The sequence below is a fragment of the Coccidioides immitis genome, assembly GCF_000149335.2.
Source record: "Coccidioides immitis RS genomic scaffold supercont3.2, whole genome shotgun sequence".
Lineage (NCBI taxonomy): Eukaryota > Fungi > Ascomycota > Eurotiomycetes > Onygenales > Onygenaceae > Coccidioides > Coccidioides immitis.
The window spans coordinates 2243692-2264083 of record NW_004504309.1 but is presented as its reverse complement, the minus strand read 5'-3'; the positions used below and the strand labels follow the sequence as shown (position 1 = coordinate 2264083).

Sequence of the window (20392 nt, the reverse complement as noted above, 5' to 3'; positions counted from 1 at the left end):
AATGCTCAAACATCAGCAAATCCATGAATGTGTGAGCTAGAAGACAGAGAAATCATTGTTCACCACATATTGGCTGTTTCACTTGTTAACTATATCACCACTATGCATGGAGTATTCTTATATTCAAAAGGACATTAAAGGTGTATCATCCTCCCCGAAAAATTTAACGCTTCTCATGATATGTAGCATAACGGGTTCTTCCGTTCCCGCGGAAAGTTGTCATCGGACTTCCCAAGGGCCCAGCGGTTATGTATTCTCCGCGGAAGAAAAAAAATAATTGGTTGTTGGTTCTAGGAACGCCGTTTTCATGTACGAGAATCTTTTAAACAGCTGATCCCCGATCAGTTGTTAGCAACGGTGCGGTCCGGAAGAGCCTTCTTACTGGAATCGGCAGCCACGGCAAATGACTGTTCAAAGTCAGCGATGATGTCGTCAATATGCTCAGTGCCGACTGAAAGACGAATGGCATCTTCGGTGACACCAGAGGCGATTCTTTCTTCCTCAGTCAACTGCTCGTGGGTTGTTGACCACGGGTGGATGGCGAGGGTCTTGGAATCACCGACACTGCGTAGAAGATCTATCAGCATTCTCGAGCCGCCTCTTACAAGGGTTGGACAGGATGTAAACTCACTTGGCAAGGTTTGAAATCAACTTAAAGTTATCGACAACCTCGCTACCTGCTGCAGCGCCTCCCTTAACACCGAATGATAGCACGCCACCAAAGCCACGTTTGAGGTACTTCTTCGCAGTTTCGTGGCTTGGGTGGCTTTCGAGACCAGGATATGAGACCCAGGCAACGTTCTCGTTCTTCTCCAGCCAGCGAGCAAGCGCAATTGCGTTACTAGCATGTCGCTCGCCTCTCAAGCTCAACGTCTCTATACCGAGAAGAATTTGCTGGGCGCCGAATGGGTTCAAGGCAGCGCCCAAATCTCTAAGGATCTCAACACGCACACGAATAGCGTAAGCGATCGAGCCGAATGTCTCCCAGAACTTCAGGCCATGGTACCCCTCGGATGGCTCGATAAATTGTGGGAATCGCTTGCCATGCTTGCCCCAGTCGAACTTGCCGCTGTCAATGACAACACCTGCAATGGTGGTTCCATGGCCACCAATCCATTTGGTGGCACTGTGAACGACGATGTCGGCGCCGTGCTTGATGGGCTGGCAGAAATAACCACCCGCACCGAATGTGTTGTCAACCTATCATATAGTCAGCACTGGCGTTACATCGCGATGTTCTCGCTGCTACAGCCGTTTACATACGATTAAAGGCACACCCTTCTCATGGGCAACTTTGGCAATAGCTTCAAAGTCAGGGACATTGTAGCGTGGGTTACCGATGGTCTCGATATAAACTGCCTTTGTGCGGTCGTCAATCGCAGCAGAAATGTCCTCTGGCTTGTCACCGTTTACGAATTTGGTCTGAATTCCCAAGCGTGGGAGCATGACCTTGAACTGGTTATAGGTACCGCCGTAGAGATTCGTGGTAGAAACGATGTTGTCACCCTGGTGGGCTAGAGCAGCAATTGCCATGAATTGAGCAGCCTGGCCGGACGAAGCCGCGACGGCTGCAACACCGCCTTCAAGGGCCGCGATTCGCTTTTCGAAGACATCGACAGTTGGCTACGGGAGATAATGGCCCAATTAGCGTCTGCACGTTGCGGAAAAGGGCGCTGAAAGGATACAAATTGAAGAACAAGGCATTCACATACGTTCATAATACGGCTGTAGATGTTGCCGAATTCTTTAAGACCGAAGAGTCTAGCGCCATGAGCGGAGTCATTGAAGGTAAAGGACTAAGAAAAGCCATCTGTTAGAACTCTCTCAGGTACTCCTACTGTTGATTCAAACATTGCGCAGGAAACTAACAGTAGTGGCATAAATTGGCACTGCACGGGCGTTCGTCGTGGGATCGGGTTCCTGGCTAGCGAACGACTTAGCGGGGTGGCTCTGAAGGACGCGGGGCAATGCAGGCTCACCCGGCGTGCAATTGCAGCGTCTCGAATTTGTGGGAAGACTGGTCGGAAGCCATTGTGAAGAATTTGCAATGCAAAAGATTTTTACTCTAAGGGAGTATGTCAAAACTATGAGGGTATCCGTCTGGCACACAATGAGGTTGGCGGGGTAGGCTTTTGCGCTGACGCCAATCGAGGGGAGGGGGAATAAGACAGGGAATTGACAAAATAAAAATCTACTGCAGAAAGAGTCGCAAGCGGTCGCACACGTTACTTATATAATTGTCCTGGTTTAGATCAACGCTGGTTAACCCGGACTATCGTGGGGAGAAATAGAGAGCCTAAGATATGGCTCTGATGGCGTGATCGAAGTTAATTTTAAACTGGAACGACTTCAGCGAGTGACACTGCACACTTTCTTTCTTTTTTTTTAATCCCGTGAGCTAACAAGACTGCTAATAAGCAATTCAACTGGTGTATTTTTGGGGTTCAAGTGCTGCGAAAAACGATCCACGATGTCGAATTCGTAAAATCGGCCCCTGCGCGATGGCGCATGTAACTACCTATATGTATTGCACCATCAACGTTGGGTTTTGACGTAGCCCTCAACCAAGCAAGCTTAGGTTGTGCTCTGGAATGAGAAACAATAAAAGTCACCCATCGTTCAACGGCCGCTCGCATACATATGCTCTTTAAAAAAAAAATTCATCTGCACGGCAGTTCGCCAAACACTCGTATCCCAAGATCGACATACATATTAGAGGGGTTGCATTCGTGCTCGGAGCCTATCACGGCTGCAGGGGCCCGGGACCACTGGGACTTCGATGTCTTGCAGACTGTGCCGAATCTCGTCCCGTGCTTCGATGATCAGATATTTTGCCCAACACATTTAATGCTTCTCGCCGCGCTAGCCTGTTCGGATGATAAAAGAGGCCTTGCAGTGTACCGCTTCCGAGGCTGGTTTCCGCCAAATCCTGTGCTATATGGACTTGCGGATGTTGAAACAAGCATGGTCGTCGCATCAACAAGGTGTTGATGAAATACAGATGAAAGCGAAATCGAGTCCCTTCCCCATTGGCTAGACTGCCTTTTCTCGACCTCAGAAATTTTAACAAGCCTTGGAGAATACCAGTCCTATGGGGATATATTTGATGGATCCAGTGTCCTTTGTCTTCCTTCTTCATTCATTGCCCAGAGCCTGTTCAGGGTGGATAAGGGAATGAGAAAGGACGTACGCAGGTTATGTAGGCTCCTTGTGCTCGGGAACGGAGCTCGATTATCTGTTAGGGCTCCTGGGAATTTTTTGAGAAGCGTCAGCACTCATGTTGTTATTTTATTTTTATTTTTATTTTATATATACTCCGTATATATATTGTTTGTGGGGGGGAAGAGAGTCTGTTGTCAATCATTGACATCAGATCCTGAATCCTGACTTCGGCTCGAGTCCTTTATCCATTTCTTTGCAGACACTCTGCACTGAGGACGGAGGACTGCCGGACCAAAATACATAAAAACAAAAAAATCTCGAGCCACAATTGGACATATGAATAATCTGTGAGGTACGATCCCCGGTCAAAGAACTTTTGCTCATTTCAACGTTCCCTGTAAGAATCGAATTTCTCTTCAGTCAGGGAAGAATGTGGTTGTCCGGCGCGAAACGCTTTATTGGAGCTGCCTCAACGAACTTTCTCTTCTCATCAGCTCAAGAAAAAAAGGCCGGGAACGCTCGAGTTGATAATACGAGAGTGGAGCCGTTCACAAAGCTTAGCTTGACGAGAAGGACCAGCATCATTGGCTGATCCTCATCTCTTCTTGTTTCTGAATACCTTGGCGGAAGAGATTTGTGTGGATGAAAAAAGATCCTGATGGACACCCGAGAGCTGAAGGGGCCCTTTGAAGTTCCCTGCCTGGCTCGGTATAAAGCGCAAGGGGTATGGAGTTCCCAGCGCTTCCTCCTGATGGATGAGTGGCAGCACTTGCTCTTCGTAAAGTCCAGTCAGTTTTTGTGAGAGCCGCCGGGAACACGAGGACGGCGTTTTCCAAATCCCGGGTCACACCAATGAGGGAGGACGAGGAGCCGAGAGAGCTTTTGGAGGATTTCTAAACTTAGCCTGGCGCTGGAGTGATTTCTCACCGAAAAATTTCGAGTAATTTGGGCGTCCACACGGGGCCTCGCGAAGGGCTGATTCCAGAGAACCCCACCCGGGACATGAAACCCAATCTCAAGTGAATAATAGCCGGGAGAAGTCTGGTTCACGATAATTCACGCTCTTGGAACGGGACCCACAGCGGCAAACGGCCGACGCGGCGATACCTCTCGCGCTTCGAGTGGACGGCCTGCGAGCGCCACGAACGGCGACGTCATGAGGCTGGCCCTGCGTTGTGGCTTGTTTGCGGGACTGGTCGCTGAGTCCTCCGTAAGGCCTGTATCGGTACTGTTGTCTTAGCAGGAGGGATGCCTGTATCGGGCTTGCGCTAATGTACCGATTGCGGGGAAGTATCATCGTGGTGTCACTCTCAATTGGCTGGATCCAGAGAAAGGAGATTATCGTTCGTGTAAGGCAAAGACGCGCCACTGTTCTGTCCCGTAAGACAGGGACAGCCCATCTTACGCCCTCCAGGCATGCGCCACATGGGCCAGCGCGAGTGGGGCTGGTGCCGTGTCTGCAGCTGAATTTCTGCTGTCGAAGTCGGTTTTACGAGCAGAGATCGCGACGGGTGGAGGGTGTTCCTGGTGTATTTCCAGGGAGAAAAGGCCATGAAGGGGTTGATTTTTTTTTATTCTGTATATTCATATTACTCTACCGCGTTGACCTGGCTCTGGTCTGGAGGTGATTATCGCTGTCAAGCTTCAAGCTCTCCCAACAGGCACCATCCACGTCGACACACGTCATTGTTCCAGGCACTGCTCATTTTTCTGTGGTTGCTTGCTCGAAACTTTTCCAGACTATTGCTTTTGTTGTCAAGTGACCTAGGCCATTTAGAAAGCGGCTAATTAAACAAAAAAAAAAAAAAAAGGAATTTTCGTTGATATATTTACGCCCTCCACCGCTGCTTTGTGCTGGAGGCAGTTATTTACAGCATTATTGGCATATATCTGGGAGTGTCATTCTCAAACACTCCTCAGACCACCACAAGGATAATATATACTGCTACTTCTCGCCCATCAGCCACCCGAGAAAGCAACTAACTCGTAGCACTCGAAAGGTAAGTCGGGATATCATCAGGCCTCGATCACATGTTCTTTCGTATTTTCTTCTTCCCCGCTGGTTTGCCCCTCTTCTGCTCTTTCACGCCATTCATACATATCTGTCGGTTCTGGCTCTCTATGTGATAAGTGCAGTGACTAATAGAGTCTGCAGAGCCATATTCCATACCTCAAGGAGTACTCCAGTATATCGACAACACCTAAACCTATCCTTCCTCTACAAGACATGGAGCGCAACCCCATTTCACTCGCCATTCGCGGCGTCCAGGCCTTATTCGGCATCATTGTCCTTGGTCTCACTGCATATAGTCAGTCTAACCTGTTCTGACAACAAGTGTTAACACAATACGGTGTACAATATGTGGAAAACAGCCTCTATAGAACTAACAAGTTTCTCGAACGCAGTTGCTTCCGAAGGGTCCTTGGAGTCCTCCAACTTCCTGCTCTTCTGCGGTCTATGGACAGCTTTCATCGTTGTTCCCTACATGCTTCTCGCTCCTACATACGCTCCCGTAGCCGCGCATCCCTTCGCGATAATTGGCGTTGATGGCGTAACCATGATTTTCTGGTTCGCAGGCTTCATTGCTCTAGGCTCCAAACTTCCCCCTCCCAGATTCTGCACCACTTTCAACGCGTGCCGTGTTCTCCAGGCCGCAACTGTTTTCGGCTCCTTCGAGTGGTGCGTTCGGGCTCATATATCCTAGCCACGACTATGCTTCTCAATACTGATTGCACTTTCTTCAAATAGGGTTCTGTTTGTCGCTACTCTTGCTCTCGCGGTTCTTCCCGTCGTTCGAAACCGTGGAACACCAAAGCCGAATGAAAATGTACCGCAGCCGAGTATCTAGAAAGGAAAAAAGAGAACGAATCAGAATTCAACCCGAAGTTTAAGTTCCTCCCGCACCCAATTTTCTGAATAACTCAACTTTTTTTTTTTTTTTTTTGGATGGCTATGAATATCCAAACGTACATAATACTATCTCCTACCTAATGCGTCCATTTACTTTATCCAATAACTTAACTTCGGTACCATTTCTTTGCTCTTGCCCTTTTTTCTCCTATGGCTTTATTGTGATTGCTCTATACCCAAAAATATTTCTATGGAGCGCTGTATGTATGTCCCTAATACAACCGCATAACTAATGAGTCCTCCTTTGGAAATGAGTTAAACAAGTTTCCTCAAAGTACCTTCTACTATCTCGAGTCCGGACCAGCATCACACATGTGTCCAATTATTCATGCCCACCAAGGTGGCGAAGCTGACGCCACCACGAGCGGCTTCCTGGCCAAATTGAACTGCATGGATAGTACTCCGTATTATCGTGCCATTCCCCCATTTTCAACAGCCAATGGTTTACGAACTTCTTCTATATCTCTCGCTTGCAGCTATGCCGTATGCATGTATAATACGACAAGTAAAAATTGGATATAGAAATTTCAATTAGCTGAGTTATGTTATATACATATACAAATATTATTAAAGCCATGCAAGTCATCTTAAGGGAATCGATATGCAAATGAGAGTATACCACATAATCAAAAGAAAAAGAAATTTGCACTCCAACGATTTCAATAGCTCAAATCAACTTTAAATGCATAGAAAGAGGAAAAAAAGGGGGTGCGAGTGGGAAGAGGTCTCAGAGGATACGATCCTCTATTGATGCCTCCCTGCTTGAAGATCGCACTCAGGGGGGTATAAAGTGGTTGAAGTGGAGTCTAGCTTCTAGTATATTGATCATTCGCAAGTTTGACTACAGGGCCTCATGGCGGGCAAGCAACGGGTGGGGGTCACGACTTTGACGCCAAGAAATCAGCCGCCTACATCATACCAGGTTAGTGCTCCGTGCAACCTCCATTGATCAAAACTATCTGATAAGACAACTAACCTTGTCAAGATTATAATCAAACTTTTCGAGCGCCGCTAACGACTCGTCCCGGGGATAGCCCATGGAAGTCAACCGCTGTAATATCAAGTCATCTTCGCCCGAATCTGCATTCAAGGCCCACCCAGGTTGCTTGGATTGGCCGGTAGGACTTGCTGTTGCCGTCACAGTCGCTTGCGAAGGCTCCGTGGACGTAGGTGGTGCAGATGTTGAAAAATTCGCTTCTGGCTTTCCTGCACCCCCTTGTCCTTTCGCCTCGTCGAGAACTGAGAACAATGCATCCCAATCGTGCGAAGAGGGTTGCTGCGAGAGGGATGAGGCGTTCTGCTGGGTTACTGGTTGTTTTCCATCCCCTGAGGAAGAGCCTCCCGCAGAATTGAAGCTGAAAAAGTTTGCGTTAGCACTTTCATTGATATTTGGAGCGTCGGCAGCCGCGTTCGATTTAGAAGGTCCAGGAGAGTCGAAAGTCATATCGAAATTAGATGGGTCCTTGTTGAATGGTGACTCGAAATCGTCTTCATCGTCATCGTCATCTTCGGCCTCTTTCGCAGGCGTGAGGTCCAGACCCGCAAAGGCTGCTTCAAAGTCGGCAGGTGCCTTAGACACACCTCCTATGATGGGAGCACCGGTGGTCGCATCGATAGAATGGGGTGCATCCCCAGGCGCAGTTGGGTCTGTTCTACCGGGAAGAAGATCTCCAAACTCAGGTGGCGCTGTGCCAGTTGGTTGTTTCGATGCGCTTCCATCGTAACCTGGAGGAGACGGTTGAGCGTCTGGGCCAGGTAGTGGTGTAGCTTCGTTTGGAGGGAACGGTTGAATCTCTTTGGTACCATTGCCTCTTGGTGGGGAAACCGGAGTAAAGTCATCATCAAAACCAGCTGGAGCTTCACTATCGGTGCTATTGTCATCGTCCTCTAGCTCCCTGATGGGTGGGAACTCGTTAGAACCGCCTGCCATTTGTGCCTCATTGGCAGAATCTTTCTTAGGATCCTTCTTCATTGCTGCAAATGCCTCTTCAAAGTCAAGAGCCTTTTGTGACTGGGAGCGTTCATGAGTGCGTCCTGCGAATAGCTCATCGAAGGTAAAGTCCTTCTTGGCCGGTCCTTGCGGTGAAGTCGCAGCTGGGAATGCGCCCGGTATTGTAGACTGTTTTTCGTTTTGAGCTAAGCCTTCATTTTCTAGGGAATTTTTTTTATTTACGTTTTCAGAGAAAGGGTCCCCGCTTTCAAATGGCGAGGTCTCTTTTGAGTTGGAGGGCGGTGCCGCGGCTCCAGCTTGTAGATCGTCGCCGAACATGCTTCCTGGCGGAGAAGTTTTAACAGACGTGGACTGCGATTCTTTATGCCCTTCGATAGGAAGTTCGTTAGGTGTTAGTTGTCTTGACCGTGGAGGAGGTGGAGGCTCAACGGCATCAGGAACGTGATCAAACGTGGTGGACGGGGATTGACCCTCATGCGTAGTCGATGCCGTCACAACATCGGCAGATTGGGGTTGCGGGGTGGAGGCCTCGGTCCTGAAAGTAGTGGGCGGTGGAGGAGACGTTTTTGAAGGGGCGGAAAATGCTGCGCCGAACATATTATCAAAGATATTTTGAGCAGTATTTTGCCCGTCGCCACCAGTATGATTCGCAGACAGTGCTTGATCGGTTGATGCGCTTGGAGTCCGCTTAAAAAATGGATTTGTTCCTTGGCTAGCATTGGATGCTGCAGGGCTCGTAACTGGTGGTGGGCTGGTCTGCCGTTCGGACTCTTGAATCTCCTTTCCCATGGAATTTATTTCTTCTTGAATTCGATCTCGTTCTCCTTCCACTGTGGTAAGCTGTTTCTTGTTAATCGCAGCCAGTCCTTTCTGCTGTCGCGCTTCTGATCGCGCTTTTTCGAGCTGAGGTTTGAGTTGGCTGATTTGAGCATTCACCAGCCGTATCTTCTCTTTCAGATTTGCGTTTTCGCGCTGATCTGCCTCCAGTGCAGCCGAAACTTGATTGAACTGGTTTTGTAGATCTTGGCGGCTACCATCAACCATGGCGAAATCTTGCTGTAGCTTTTTCGTTTCCGCCTTTGAAGCTGCTAGTTGTTCTTCGAGCGCTTTGAAACTCTTGACTTCTTGCTCGTACATTGCCCTGGCTTGCGCAAGGCGAGTCTCAAAGTCTCGTTTTTGTCGGTTCGTTTGAGCTAAATCCTGCTCTGCATTCCCACGCTTGGCTTGAACGTTTTCCATCTCTCTTGACAATGTGCTAACCTGGTTTGAAAGGTTGGCAAGCTCTGTTGTCTCTTGAGTTAACTTTTTGCTCTCTTCTGGATCAGCGTCTCCAAGCAGGTCATCTGAAGGTTGAGGTGGTGAGCGTGGCTGCGCACTCGTGCTTGATAATCCAGTTGCATGGGGCGTGAGACTTTGGCCAAATGAAGACGAAGGAACAAAAGGTTTAAAAACATTAGCTGGAGGTGGTGGACGCATGGGAGATGAAGGACTTTGAAAGGAGGGATTGGACCCGCCTGTTGACTGGGACGTCTGAAGCGGTGCGGTAAACACATCGAGCCCAAACAAGTCTTCAGCGGCAGATCGAGCACCAGTGGTCTGTGGCTGTATAGGCTGTGGAGGTGGAGCGGATTGCCGTCGCATACTTGGCGGGACCAAAGCAGGTGGTAGTGACTGCGGGAGAGGTTCCCTTGTAGTCCGTTGTTGTCTTACCAAGTACATTGCTACTGCGAACTCATCCTTGCTTAATTGGCCATCGGAATCAATATCGGCGAGATCCCAAATTTGTGCTAGAGTTTCTTCGGATAATTGTGCGTTTGCGAAGAAACCAACGGCATCGTCACCGCTCAGAAATCCAACTTTACGCTTATCCACAGTGTTAAATATTGAATCAAAATGCGACTTCTCTTGAGGGGTAATCAGCCAATCGCCACCGGTGCCGTGGGCCGATAATGGGCTCATTGGCTGTCGGTTCAGGGGGCTTTGTGTTCTATGAGGCGCCGGACCTGTAAATTGCTTTGGTATGGCCGGTACGGGAGGTACGTCGGAGGAGCGTGAGCCAACTGATGTGCGCACATCCCCTCGCCGACAAGCCGCATCATAGAGTCCCGGTGGGAGAGATTGTGGAACAGTGCGCATCGTCCCCATTTTGAATGCTGTCAGAAGGTGCATCGCAATGATAAACTCAGTAATATCCAAAGCACCCCGTTGCTTTGTATCGGCTAAGTTCCAGATGCGTCCAAGAATTTCATTTGGGAGCCGCGCGCGTTCGAATATTTGTTTCGCAGTTTCCCCTGTTCAAGGCCCATTAGGAAACTAAAATTTAGGACTACCAGGTTTTGGAGCCTGTACCTGAGATGAGGCCATTCTGAGTATCAGACCGCTCGAAAAGGGAGGAAAACTTGGCAATATCTTCTTGATTCAACGGTGGAACTCTGGTAGGACCAGGCGCTGGGGGAGGACTGCCTGCTGATGCGGGTGGAGGTGGCTCTGTGGTGATGCCAGTGAATTTTGGCAGCGGGCCGGCTGTCGAATTCCAGCGAGATAAGAGTCAGCTGTCGAGGTAGGCAATATAACGGGAAGACAAACTCACGCTGATACGCCAATTCTTCTGTCGGAGCACGACCTGCTTGAGCATGGCCGATCAGTCTCAAGACGATGCCGAATCCAGACGGCGTTAAAAGGCCGCGGTTCTGTTTATCTGCAATTTGCCATATCTATTATGATATAGAACTCAACTGTTAAAGCGAATTCGAGACTTATTCCCATGCGCCCCAATCCGTTGTAAAAGGGGCGGCGGGGCGTCTTACCAAACCCAACGTTTCCGCAGGTAGATTGGTCTTCTCAAAGAATGAGACTGCGACTTCGCCGGTAACAACGCCCAGATTTGTTTTATCCGCGGTTTGGAATAGTTGATAAAATACTCGCTTCTCCTCCGGTGTCAAATTCAGGTTTGGATGTAGTCCTGCAGCTTGCACCCCAGAAACATCATGGGTTAGTCCATGTGGGCGTGAAGTTTCAAGAATCTAAAGACAATTCAAGCCCGGGAGAAATAGATAAGAGCCTCACCTTCCGCCATGGCTCTAGGATCCCTCCTGGGATATAAATCCCGTTAATTCCCCCTTGCTCAGCGACAGGTACGGTTCGATTGCAATGCACGTCGTAACCGCAAGATGGCAAGTACTAACACTGACAAGAAAGCTTTACAGAGCAGAAAAAGTAGCACAGATCTAATATGCCAAGGCTAGAAATCAACGAAAAAAAAGAGGCCTGCCTTATATCGCGCGACTGCAGTCGTCGTCGGAGAATGTCGAATGTCGCTGGCTTGCGGGATGGCCAGGGGAGGCAGCGATTGGGCTGGCTTTCGTAACAAGTCCAAACTGGGGAAATCTCAAGCTCAATTGTGGCTGCGTCCAATCAGAGGGCGATGCTGGCGCACAGCCAATCAATTAAGCTGTGGCTCACCGCCAAGGATGACTTATGTAATTCCTGCGACGTCATCCGCTCAGAGCAAGCCGGCAAGTGGAATTTGATTGCACCCTACTCAGTACACAGTACCAGCAAACAGAGAATGCAGAGTACAAGGGGGGTTTTTCCCGCGCAAATACATCTGTGATTTCTGCAGGAGAGGCAAACAATACAGGAATTCGAGAGGTGGTTATATCTGTCACTGCTGCTGGAAGCTCAAAATGAAAGACTATGAGAAGGAATTGGAAAAAGCCACTTCACATCCATCGAAAGAAGAAATACTGACTGGGCCAGATTAAGTTATTGTATTAATTAAAAGGAGTGGTATGATATTGTCCATGAATGCATCAGAAATGCAGGATGAAGAGACTCGGAGATAATGGGATATAAGAGAAAATATTTTCCGATGTTTTAGTATTCCTCTTCAGGCTCATCCTCCACAGAATCCCTTGCAACTTCGTCATAGTCGCGCTCAAGAGCAGCAAGATCCTCACGAGCTTCGGAGAATTCACCTTCCTCCATACCTTCGCCCACATACCAGTGGACAAAGGCACGCTTGGAGAACATAAGATCGAATTTGTGGGACAGGGCGGACCATGCTTCGCCGATGGCGGTAGTGTTTGACAACATGCAGCTTTTTCAGACGTCAGCAGGGCATCCCTCCACTTGACTGGGGATTTACTTACACTGCACGATCAACCTTGGCAAGATCTCCATTGGGAACTCTTTGTGGTGGCTCGTAGCAGATACCGATCTTGAAGCCAGTTGGGCACCAGTCGACAAATTGGATAGTGCGCTTGGTCTTCAAAGTGGCCACGGATGCATGCACATCTTTGGGAACCACATCACCACGATAAAGCAGACATGTGGCCATGTACTTACCGCTACGGGGATCACATTTGACCATTTGACTGCTGGGTTCAAAGCAGGCCATGGTAATCTCCTGAACCGAGTTGGCTTCGTGCGCTGCCTTAGCCGCGGAAACAACTGGTGCGTATGAAACCAGAGGGAAGTGGATACGAGGATATGGCACGAGGTTGGTTTGGAATTCGGCCAGGTCAACGTTCAATGAGCCGTCAAAACGGAGGGACGCAGTAACCGAAGACACCACTAAATTTAATCTGTGTTGGTAAAGCCAGTCCACAACCAAAATCTTGAAGATGGCGCCTCAAGCTTGGAATTCACGCACCTTGTGCAATCAAACGGTTCAAATTCTCATAGCTTGGACGTTCGATACCCAAACTCCGGCGGCAAATATCGTAAATGGCATCATTGTCAACCATAAAACTGCAGTCGGAATTTTCCAAGGTCGTGTGGGTGGTAAGAATAGAGTTGTAGGGCTCGACGATGGCGGTGGCATTTTGGGGAGCGGGATAGACACAGAATTCAAGTTTAGTCTTCTTTCCGTAGTCCACAGCCAATCTTTCCATCAAGAGGGCGCCGAATCCGGATCCAGTTCCACCACCGAAGGAATGGAAGACCAGAAAGCCTTGTAAACCACTGCAGTTATCGGCAACGCGTCTCACTTTGTCCATGACCTGGTCTATCATCTCTTTTCCAACGGTGTAATGGCCACGAGCATAGTTGTTCGAGGCATCTTCCTTTCCAGTGATCATCTGCTCCGGGTGGAAAAGACTACGGTAGGGCCCAGTGCGGACTTCGTCGACGACATTTGGTTCGAGGTCGCAGTAGATTGTTCGCGGGACGTATTTACCCTGTCCTAAATCCATAACAAGCAAGTTAGCACCATAGGAAAAATCGGGGCCTATTTACACACCTGTTTCAGAGAAGAAAGTCTCGAAGCCGTGATCACGATCACCAGCTTTCCGTTCTTCATTCAGATATCCATCCGCCTACCCGGAAATTCATGTTAGTACTCTGTAAGGACTTTTATATCAGAGAACAAGAAATAGACGCTGAGTTACTCACCTGAATGCCATGTTCAAGACAATACAACTATATCACACGCCACAAAAGGTTAGGATTGATAGATTCCACCTTCTGCGAGTGCTTCATGAAAGTGTTAGGAAGAAACATACCTCCCAGCAAGAATTTGCCATCTGACAGCCAGCTTGGCCAACTATATACCAGTTTCGCATCAGCAACGAACCCCCAGGATTCATAGCTCAAGAGCTAATATGGTGGCAGGGTAATGGAGCACAGACCGTTCAAACTGATAACTTCTCTCATGATGGGCAAACAACAAAACTCTGAGCAATTATCTGTTCACAGATCACTCCAAAACAATAAGCCACCAACTTAAGGAGTATGTCAAAAGATGAAGGTGACTCTGGTGTGAATAAATGAGAAAGTTGTTTTTTTGGAGGTTCGTAGAAAAAGAAAGCCTGAGGTCACGGAGAAATATTTCGGCCCAACCAAAACACCCTAACCAAGCACTATGCACCTTGTTCCCACCAAGTAGCAAGTAAGTTCAACTTAGTAGTAACGGAAACCAGCGTCTTTTATACTCTCTTGCAGATAGAGACACTAAAGTTTTCCAAAAGTAACTGGTAACTATAGCAGCCCAACAATTGTTGCCGAAACCAAAACGACAGCTATAATCTGTGTAGCTATGCCCTGCTGTAGTTCTTCCCAAGCCGTTGTTTACTTTTCCCTCCTTTTGTAAGGTATTGTTGATTTTTCAATTTATGAGCCAATCATGTTCCGCCAACGTGCAATTCGGAGCGAGCCATGCCCTCTGATTTGCTGGTTCACGTTCTGATTTCCGTAACGTAACTTTTAACCACAGATGACTAAACACTCTCCGAACCTTCCAAACACATCATCTCGGCACCCGGGATGATTCCAGATATCAGGGGGATGTGCCGTCATAAAGGTAGTTTTGGTTTGGGATTTGATCATCTGCATTCTGTGAATCTTTGGAGGACCACAATTTGTTCGGTATGTCTACATACTCATCGTTAAAAGCTGTATATTCCTTCTTGCTTCTGGAGGTATGTTCCCAGGAGTGCAATCATCCATTTACCCGAGTTCTTATAACACGGGGAACACATGTGCTGCATACAATGGCTAATGTATCTTCTGAAGTTAAACGGGACTCTATAAGGTGCCTAGGTCTATGGTTTGACGAGGGTCCTGCGGGCATACATTCTGGGATAGCATGTGCACGGTCAATTTGAGAACTCAGGCCATGCTGGCTGTTCTATTCCTCCTATCTCTCCTTGTACAACTGGTGTTGGCAAACGTTGAGAAGACAATTTTTATCGCACCCCAACCAGACTCCGCTGAGCTGCCATCATTATTATACAATGAGGAATTCTCCGGATTAGACGCACTCTCTCCATCTATACCGTCGATTAGGAGACATCTCAACGCTTCTTTTCCATCCGAAACCGCTCCCATGGGAGTGAAATCCTGGGTTCGTCTCCTTAACTTGAATCCTGGGCAACGATATGAAGTCCGCATATGCTGGCTTGCAACCGTAAGTGCTCAATTCCTCCAATTTATAGATATGTCTATTACCTTAAAGGCTCATCATCAGCTCCAGCAACCGACATCTTTCCATCTCAGGACATTCGCAGTATCTGATGTCCTCGATTTCCCTTCCTTGTCATCTTCTTTAATAGATTATTCCGCCGTCAAGCTCACCGAACATTCTCCACCCTCAAGATTGTCATCTGCATCGCCAAGTACATCATCATTGTTGCTTGTCATTGATGCTGCGGCAGACTATTTCACACTTAATGAGACGCTTATGGATCACGTTCCGCCCGTCGTTGTGGATATTATCCTTGACCCATATCTCATGAACATCTTCCCCAAATCCCTAGTGCCCACCGCCCTGTATGTTGCCTTGGCGACAGTTGTTGCTTGGTGGGCTTTCCGCTTCGTTCAATCCTGCGTGAGCGGAATTGTTAACAGCGCGAATATGGAGACGAATACAGAGAAGAAATCAAAGTAATAACCCAACTTAATTCTCATGGATGGACACTCATCCATTTTGCAACTACAAAATATCCTTAATATATTCGTTACAGACCAATATTTCCAGCTCTGAAGACACAAACTAGCATCGAACTCTGAATATATGGACTAAAAATCTGCTATTGTTGCAAAAGTTCCATTTGATATTCAACATAGATATCCATTCAATGCCCCCAAATAAATGTCATCCTGTTTTTAAATGCCCCAATTTTTTATTTTTTTCGCTAGACCGACACACGCCATTTTGCACCGTGAAAGGCCCAGTAGAGGAATAAGTGAGACCGAAAAAAAAAAGGCCCAACCAAGGCTAGTCGCAACAGAAATCTCAGTAGTCCCTAAGCACGGCAACTAATTCATCCAACCTAGCCACTTCGCCCAAGAGCAACTTCTCCGTATCCCTCCATTCCTTGAGAGTTTGTAGCTCCGCTGCGGACAGGTAGCGGTCCTCATTTCCCTTGACATCGGACCGTTCTGTCTTTTCAAGGAGAAATTTCAACTTTTCTCGTTCAACGCGTATTCGTTGAAGGCATCGAGACATGCTCTTATACGTATCCTCAATTACCATGAAACGAACTCGGTCAGGATCGTAGAACCAAAGATACATTGTACGGGACGGCTGGCGCTGGGCGTCGCGCGGTACTTCCTGCAGCTCCACAAAGCCTGCGCTGGCCATCTGACCCAGAATCTGGCGGAGATCCTTCGAAGCCATTAGACTAATCTCTTGTAGGCGTTTCTCGTCTAACTTGCCCTTGGCTGCAAGAACTCTCACAATACGGACAGCAAATCCGCCAAATCGGGCTTCGATTAATCGCTCGAGTTCCAGATGCCGTAGCTTTTTCGCGAGGTGCCGATATTCCACAGCCCATGTAATCATACCCGCTTGCATTCGTCGGGTGCAGAAGAAACTCGGCTCTGCGGCGAGGAAGGAGAGGTGCTGATCAACCAAATAATTGCGGCTCGGACCGCGTCGTTTCATGCTGACAGGGCCGCCTTCCTCGTCTTCATCATCCTCATCCTCTTTAATCCCATTGATATTATCGGGTATAATTCCGGCAATTACCCCAGCAAGATCCAAGTCAATGTCAAGGTCTCTAGAAATGGTATCCAAGCGAATCGAGACTGAATATTGTTCCGCTTCTTCTCCTTCAGGAATAGCTTCTACATGTTCACGACACGTCGGAGTTTGAACTTCGATGTGCGAAAGCAGTGTTTCATATACTTGAGATGTCACTGCGCTTCCATTCTGGTCGGCTAGCTCAATCAGCCGTCGGTTTCTCAAGGCAACGTTGAACTTTTCATAATTGACCCGAATTACCATGTTAGGCTACTCATGGTCAGCATTCCACTACCATTAACCTGAGAAGCGAATAAACAACTCACATCCAATGCGGCCATCTCATCATTATGGTAATCATCGTCAGAAAAGTCATCCCCATCATCCTCGTCCTTGACATCATCCTCTAGAGGCCCATCAAGCTTTAGCCTTTTCCTAGGAGCAGATGAATCATCCTTTCGGAGGCGTCGTTTTACACCTCGTAGCAAGCTCGCCGATGGAAGTGCCCGAGATATCCTACCATCAGTCCATTCTTTAACGAGCTTCTCTGCGTCCTCTGTAAGCTTGGCTTCCAGCTTGTTACCCTTCAGGCCGTAGGAGTCGCCGTTGCTTTTTGCTGCCTTAAGCGCTGCATCGAAATTATCCTCAGGGCTCTGAAAATGTTGATTGCGGACACGAGTAATAAAGCCAAAAGCAGCAAGCTGTTGCAATATCGTCTGGACCTGGAGCCCAGGGTCGGAGTCATGGTAACCATTTGGTTCCCGGACGGGTCCGTCTTGCTGGTAATCGTGCGCATGATCCGTATGGTTTTCCGCGTCATTATCCACGCCATTTACATCTTCGCCTTCTCCGCCGTGGACACCATTTATGCCATTTGCTTTCACAGGACGTTCGTGCCCCGGTTGGAGTTCAGGCAGCGATTCGAGATAGCTGATTTTCGCATGGCCAAGTGCCAGGAGGGTAGACACGATGCTGGCTGCGCGGTTACCCAGTCTTTCTTCGACCAACTGTATAATCTTCCCCGATCTCACCAAGTTATAAGCGGACCTCCAGTTGGATTCGTAGTATGTGATACCATCGTCGAGGGAGGTACAGTGGAAGACGAGATGCTGTTGGACGAGGACGGCGAGTCCATGCCTGACCTGCCGGGGAGACAGGTGGGTGTTCTGCACGATTCTAGGGAGCGGTTGCCGGCCATGGTTGAGGAGGTAGATGAAGATGAGCTATGAGGAGATGATCAGTTTTGAAGTTCCCGGCGGCGCTTAATTCCGCCTCGATCCCGTTGAAGACGTAGGGATAATACGTACAGCGTATAGCTCTCCAAAATTATCCGTAATTAGAAGCTTGCAAAGCTCTGCGGCATACTGGTTGATCGCATCAGTTATCCCGCTTTCAAATAGCTGGGGGTGTGGGGGACTGGAGCAGCAGCGAAAAGGCCCCGACTCACCTGAGACATCTTTGCGAGCTTCTAGAGTGATGCCGGCCCCTCTAGAAGATGTTGTCGGGGTCACCTGCGGTCCTTCATCTGCCAGGAGAACGAGAGAGAGCAACAAACACGCGCACAGTACCTGCAAGAATGCCAGGGACGAGGCCAACTCAAAGCAACTTGCTCGACGGCTTTTTTGGCAAAATTACCGTGGTTGCGGCCAGCGATACGCCAGCGATACACGAAAAGATACCGCACGTGACTCCAGCGAAAAGTATCGTCAACGCAGCCAATCAGCGCCAGGGTGATCAAACCTCATCCCAATTGGCGTGTTCCGAACAACTGAGATTGAATGTTTGGAAGGCTTTTTGAACCGACGCAAACGAGGTCACCCGGTCTTCTCGACTCGCGCAACCCCATCCTCCCCCGCCAATTGCTCTTCTTCTTCCTTGCTTCTGTCTCCTTCCTTCATCATCACATGCGATGATGCTGTCGCGAACCTCCTTCGGCCGGCAAGCCGTACAGGCTTTCCGAAAACAATGCCTGTCCACTTCTCAACGGGGCATGGCCTCCGCAGCAGCTCCAAAGGGCTACGACTACGAAACCACTGAAGCCGCTGGCGTGAAGCTCGCTTGCCGGGACTTCCCAGCCCCGACCACAACATTGACCGTCGTCGCCAAAGCCGGCTCGAGATACCAGCCATTGCCTGGATACTCCGATGCGTTGGCCAACTTTGCGTTCAAGGTGGGACGATTTCCCCGTATTCAGCCGGAAATGTAGACCGGAGTGTGTTTGGAACATCAGTAGCTGATAGAATTTTCTCAATTGACAGTCAACGACGAAAAGATCGGCGCTACGGATCACCCGAGAATCCGAATTGCTTGGAGGGCAGTTCTCGGCTTACCACTCGAGAGAGAACGTGGTCCTCACGACGAAATTTCTGAGCGCTGACCTTCCCTACTATGCCGAATTGCTGGCGGAAGTCCTCTCAAATGCGAAATATTCAGGTAGGCAGGCGTTTCGATGAATCAAGAGGGAAAGATGCTAACCTGGGTATTTAGCCTATGAACTCAGCGAAGTTGTCGTTGATCACGTCAAGCTTTCCCAGCAAGAATTGGTCGCCAACCCTTCGCTCCAAGCCCTCGATGCTGTTCACAACGTTGCCTTCCACCGCGGACTCGGAAACCCACTGATCCCGTCTCCTTCGGCTCCTCTGAATGTTGATGCCGACGGTGTTGCCGCTTTCAGCAAGAACGTATACACCAAGGCCACTACTGCTGTTATTTCAAACGGCGCCAATGCAAGCGAAGTCTCAAAATGGGTCGGCCAATTCTTCTCCGGTGTTCCCGCTTCCCCCGCATCCGGCGCCGTCGCTAGCGAAGCCAGCAAATATTTCGGAGGCGAGCAGCGCATCGCCAGCCAAGCCGGAAACGCTATGGTTATCGCTTTCCCTGGATCCAGCTCTTTCGGCACCAACGGCTACAAGCCCGAATTCAACGTCTTGGCTGCCCTTCTTGGAGGTCAATCCACCATTAAGTGGTCCACTGGCTCCTCTCTCCTCTCCAAGGCTGTCGAGGGGGTCTCTGGTGTCTCTGTGTCTGCCAAGCAGGCCACCTACTCCGATGCTGGGCTTTTCCATATTACTATCTCTGGTCAGGCTGAGTCCGTTGCCCAAGCCAGCAAGAGCGTCGTGGAGACCATCAAGAAAGTTGCTTCTGGCAACATTGCGAGCGAAGATATCAAGAAGGCGATCGCATTGGCTAGATTCCGTGCCCTTGAATGTGGACAGAACCTCACATCCGGTGTGGAGCTTACCGGCTCTGCTCTCGTCCATGGCAGCCAGCCATTCCAGATTGCTGGGGTCGGCCAGAGCATCGAGAAAGTTACTGAGCAGCAAGTTAAGGAGGTACGCATAACCCTCATCCCCTTTCAAGCAGTTGAGTAAGAAAATGATCAAACTAACACTGACATTTTTTTCACGGTTTTTTAGGCCGCTAAGTCTCTTTTGGCAGGCAAAGCCTCCGTTGCCAGCGTCGGCGACCTCTTCCGCATCCCCTATGCCTCTGAGCTCGGTCTAACTGTGTAAATATATAAAGCCATCAAATATCTAACATACCCGAAGCTAAACTCATTTCTGTTTCCTCCTTCGTTTTCAAAATCTCCTACATTAAAAGCAAACACCAAAAAAAAAAAAAAAAATAAGACAAAATATTTGTTGGAAGGGCGCATAGAGCCGTTTCCATACACTCGTCACCCTGACCAGCTGTTTTCCTTTAGAATCATTCCCTGTGCCTGTCCAGCGTCTACTTCGAAGGCTTTTTCATTTATTTGGTGGCATCTCTTTTCCTTTTGGGCTATCTATGAAAGGGGGACGAGAAAACGTAGCGAGTTTAAGTAGAAGGGGGGACCAAGGGGAGAAAAAGAGGTAATGAGGAGCGTGAGAAGGGAAACCCTCGACTCAAAAGATTGTTCGAATAG

General features: G+C 48.7%; 8 protein-coding genes across 8 annotated transcripts; 3 read left to right on the top strand and 5 right to left on the bottom strand.

Moving 5' to 3' along the window:
• Positions 1-58: 58 nt before the first annotated feature.
• Positions 59-2261, bottom strand: CIMG_06302 (O-acetylhomoserine (thiol)-lyase). The gene is made up of 7 exons (XM_001242405.2): positions 1980-2261; positions 1870-1924; positions 1713-1796; positions 1264-1623; positions 632-1200; positions 383-564; positions 59-330 (listed from the first exon to the last, which is right to left on the bottom strand). The coding sequence occupies exons 1-7, from the start codon at positions 2030-2032 to the stop codon at positions 323-325; spliced, it is 1311 nt and encodes a 436-aa protein (XP_001242406.2). The 5' UTR covers positions 2033-2261; the 3' UTR covers positions 59-322.
• Positions 2262-2743: 482 nt separating this feature from the next.
• CIMG_11723 (uncharacterized protein) lies at positions 2744-3806 on the bottom strand (the record flags this gene model as incomplete). Its single annotated transcript, XM_012358658.1, has 2 exons — positions 3389-3806; positions 2744-3247 (listed from the first exon to the last, which is right to left on the bottom strand). The coding sequence occupies exon 2, from the start codon at positions 3137-3139 to the stop codon at positions 2744-2746; it is 396 nt and encodes a 131-aa protein (XP_012214081.1). The 5' UTR covers positions 3140-3247; positions 3389-3806.
• A 907-nt stretch (positions 3807-4713) lies between these two features.
• On the top strand, positions 4714-6228 carry CIMG_06301 (uncharacterized protein; the record flags this gene model as incomplete). Its single annotated transcript, XM_001242404.2, has 5 exons — positions 4714-4740; positions 4974-5162; positions 5318-5471; positions 5569-5842; positions 5912-6228. 5 exons carry the CDS (start codon positions 4714-4716, stop codon positions 6009-6011), a joined length of 744 nt encoding a protein of 247 aa, XP_001242405.2. The 3' UTR covers positions 6012-6228.
• A 399-nt stretch (positions 6229-6627) lies between these two features.
• CIMG_06300 (EF hand domain-containing protein) lies at positions 6628-11335 on the bottom strand. Its single transcript, XM_001242403.2, has 6 exons — positions 11091-11335; positions 10832-10986; positions 10615-10738; positions 10374-10547; positions 7050-10315; positions 6628-6981 (listed from the first exon to the last, which is right to left on the bottom strand). Exons 1-6 carry the CDS (start codon positions 11098-11100, stop codon positions 6952-6954), a joined length of 3759 nt encoding a protein of 1252 aa, XP_001242404.2. The 5' UTR covers positions 11101-11335; the 3' UTR covers positions 6628-6951.
• A 565-nt stretch (positions 11336-11900) lies between these two features.
• Positions 11901-13885, bottom strand: CIMG_06299 (tubulin alpha chain; the record flags this gene model as incomplete). Its single annotated transcript, XM_001242402.2, has 7 exons — positions 13655-13885; positions 13529-13569; positions 13419-13445; positions 13267-13342; positions 12679-13209; positions 12176-12599; positions 11901-12123 (listed from the first exon to the last, which is right to left on the bottom strand). The coding sequence occupies exons 1-7, from the start codon at positions 13677-13679 to the stop codon at positions 11901-11903; spliced, it is 1347 nt and encodes a 448-aa protein (XP_001242403.1). The 5' UTR covers positions 13680-13885.
• A 427-nt stretch (positions 13886-14312) lies between these two features.
• Positions 14313-16752, top strand: CIMG_06298 (uncharacterized protein). The gene is made up of 3 exons (XM_001242401.2): positions 14313-14443; positions 14538-14931; positions 14998-16752. The coding sequence occupies exons 2-3, from the start codon at positions 14611-14613 to the stop codon at positions 15409-15411; spliced, it is 735 nt and encodes a 244-aa protein (XP_001242402.2). The 5' UTR covers positions 14313-14443; positions 14538-14610; the 3' UTR covers positions 15412-16752.
• Positions 15518-18066, bottom strand: CIMG_06297 (DNA-directed RNA polymerase III subunit RPC-3). Its single transcript, XM_001242400.2, has 4 exons — positions 17936-18066; positions 17796-17852; positions 16815-17711; positions 15518-16758 (listed from the first exon to the last, which is right to left on the bottom strand). Exons 1-4 carry the CDS (start codon positions 17942-17944, stop codon positions 15760-15762), a joined length of 1962 nt encoding a protein of 653 aa, XP_001242401.1. The 5' UTR covers positions 17945-18066; the 3' UTR covers positions 15518-15759.
• Positions 18067-18256: 190 nt separating this feature from the next.
• CIMG_06296 (processing/enhancing protein) lies at positions 18257-20331 on the top strand. The gene is made up of 4 exons (XM_001242399.2): positions 18257-18658; positions 18747-18921; positions 18976-19820; positions 19905-20331. Exons 1-4 carry the CDS (start codon positions 18398-18400, stop codon positions 19998-20000), a joined length of 1377 nt encoding a protein of 458 aa, XP_001242400.2. The 5' UTR covers positions 18257-18397; the 3' UTR covers positions 20001-20331.
• The last annotated feature ends 61 nt before the right edge of the window (positions 20332-20392 follow it).

Bases quoted from the DNA above. Each gene is read 5' to 3' on its own strand.
- CIMG_06302 (XM_001242405.2), bottom strand. From the start codon at position 2,032: ATGGCTTCCGACCAGTCTTCCCACAAATTCGAGACGCTGCAATTGCAC. The intron at 1,797-1,869 runs GTTAGTTTCCTG...GGCTTTTCTTAG, and splicing joins TGCCAATTTATGCCACTACT to TCCTTTACCTTCAATGACTC. The intron at 1,201-1,263 runs GTATGTAAACGG...ACTATATGATAG, and splicing joins AGAAGGGTGTGCCTTTAATC to GTTGACAACACATTCGGTGC.
- CIMG_06297 (XM_001242400.2), bottom strand. The intron at 17,712-17,795 runs GTACGTATTATC...ATCTCCTCATAG, and splicing joins ATTTTGGAGAGCTATACGCT to CTCATCTTCATCTACCTCCT. The intron at 16,759-16,814 runs GTGAGTTGTTTA...GACCATGAGTAG, and splicing joins ATGAGATGGCCGCATTGGAT to CCTAACATGGTAATTCGGGT.
- CIMG_06298 (XM_001242401.2), top strand. From the start codon at position 14,611: ATGTGCACGGTCAATTTGAGAACTCAGGCCATGCTGGCTGTTCTATTC. The intron at 14,932-14,997 runs GTAAGTGCTCAA...CATCAGCTCCAG, and splicing joins GCATATGCTGGCTTGCAACC to CAACCGACATCTTTCCATCT.
- CIMG_06296 (XM_001242399.2), top strand. From the start codon at position 18,398: ATGATGCTGTCGCGAACCTCCTTCGGCCGGCAAGCCGTACAGGCTTTC. The intron at 18,659-18,746 runs GTGGGACGATTT...CTCAATTGACAG, and splicing joins TGGCCAACTTTGCGTTCAAG to TCAACGACGAAAAGATCGGC. The intron at 18,922-18,975 runs GTAGGCAGGCGT...CTGGGTATTTAG, and splicing joins CTCAAATGCGAAATATTCAG to CCTATGAACTCAGCGAAGTT.
- CIMG_06300 (XM_001242403.2), bottom strand. The intron at 10,739-10,831 runs GTAAGACGCCCC...ATATCATAATAG, and splicing joins CTGCGGAAACGTTGGGTTTG to ATATGGCAAATTGCAGATAA. The intron at 10,316-10,373 runs GTACAGGCTCCA...GGCCTTGAACAG, and splicing joins TCAGAATGGCCTCATCTCAG to GGGAAACTGCGAAACAAATA.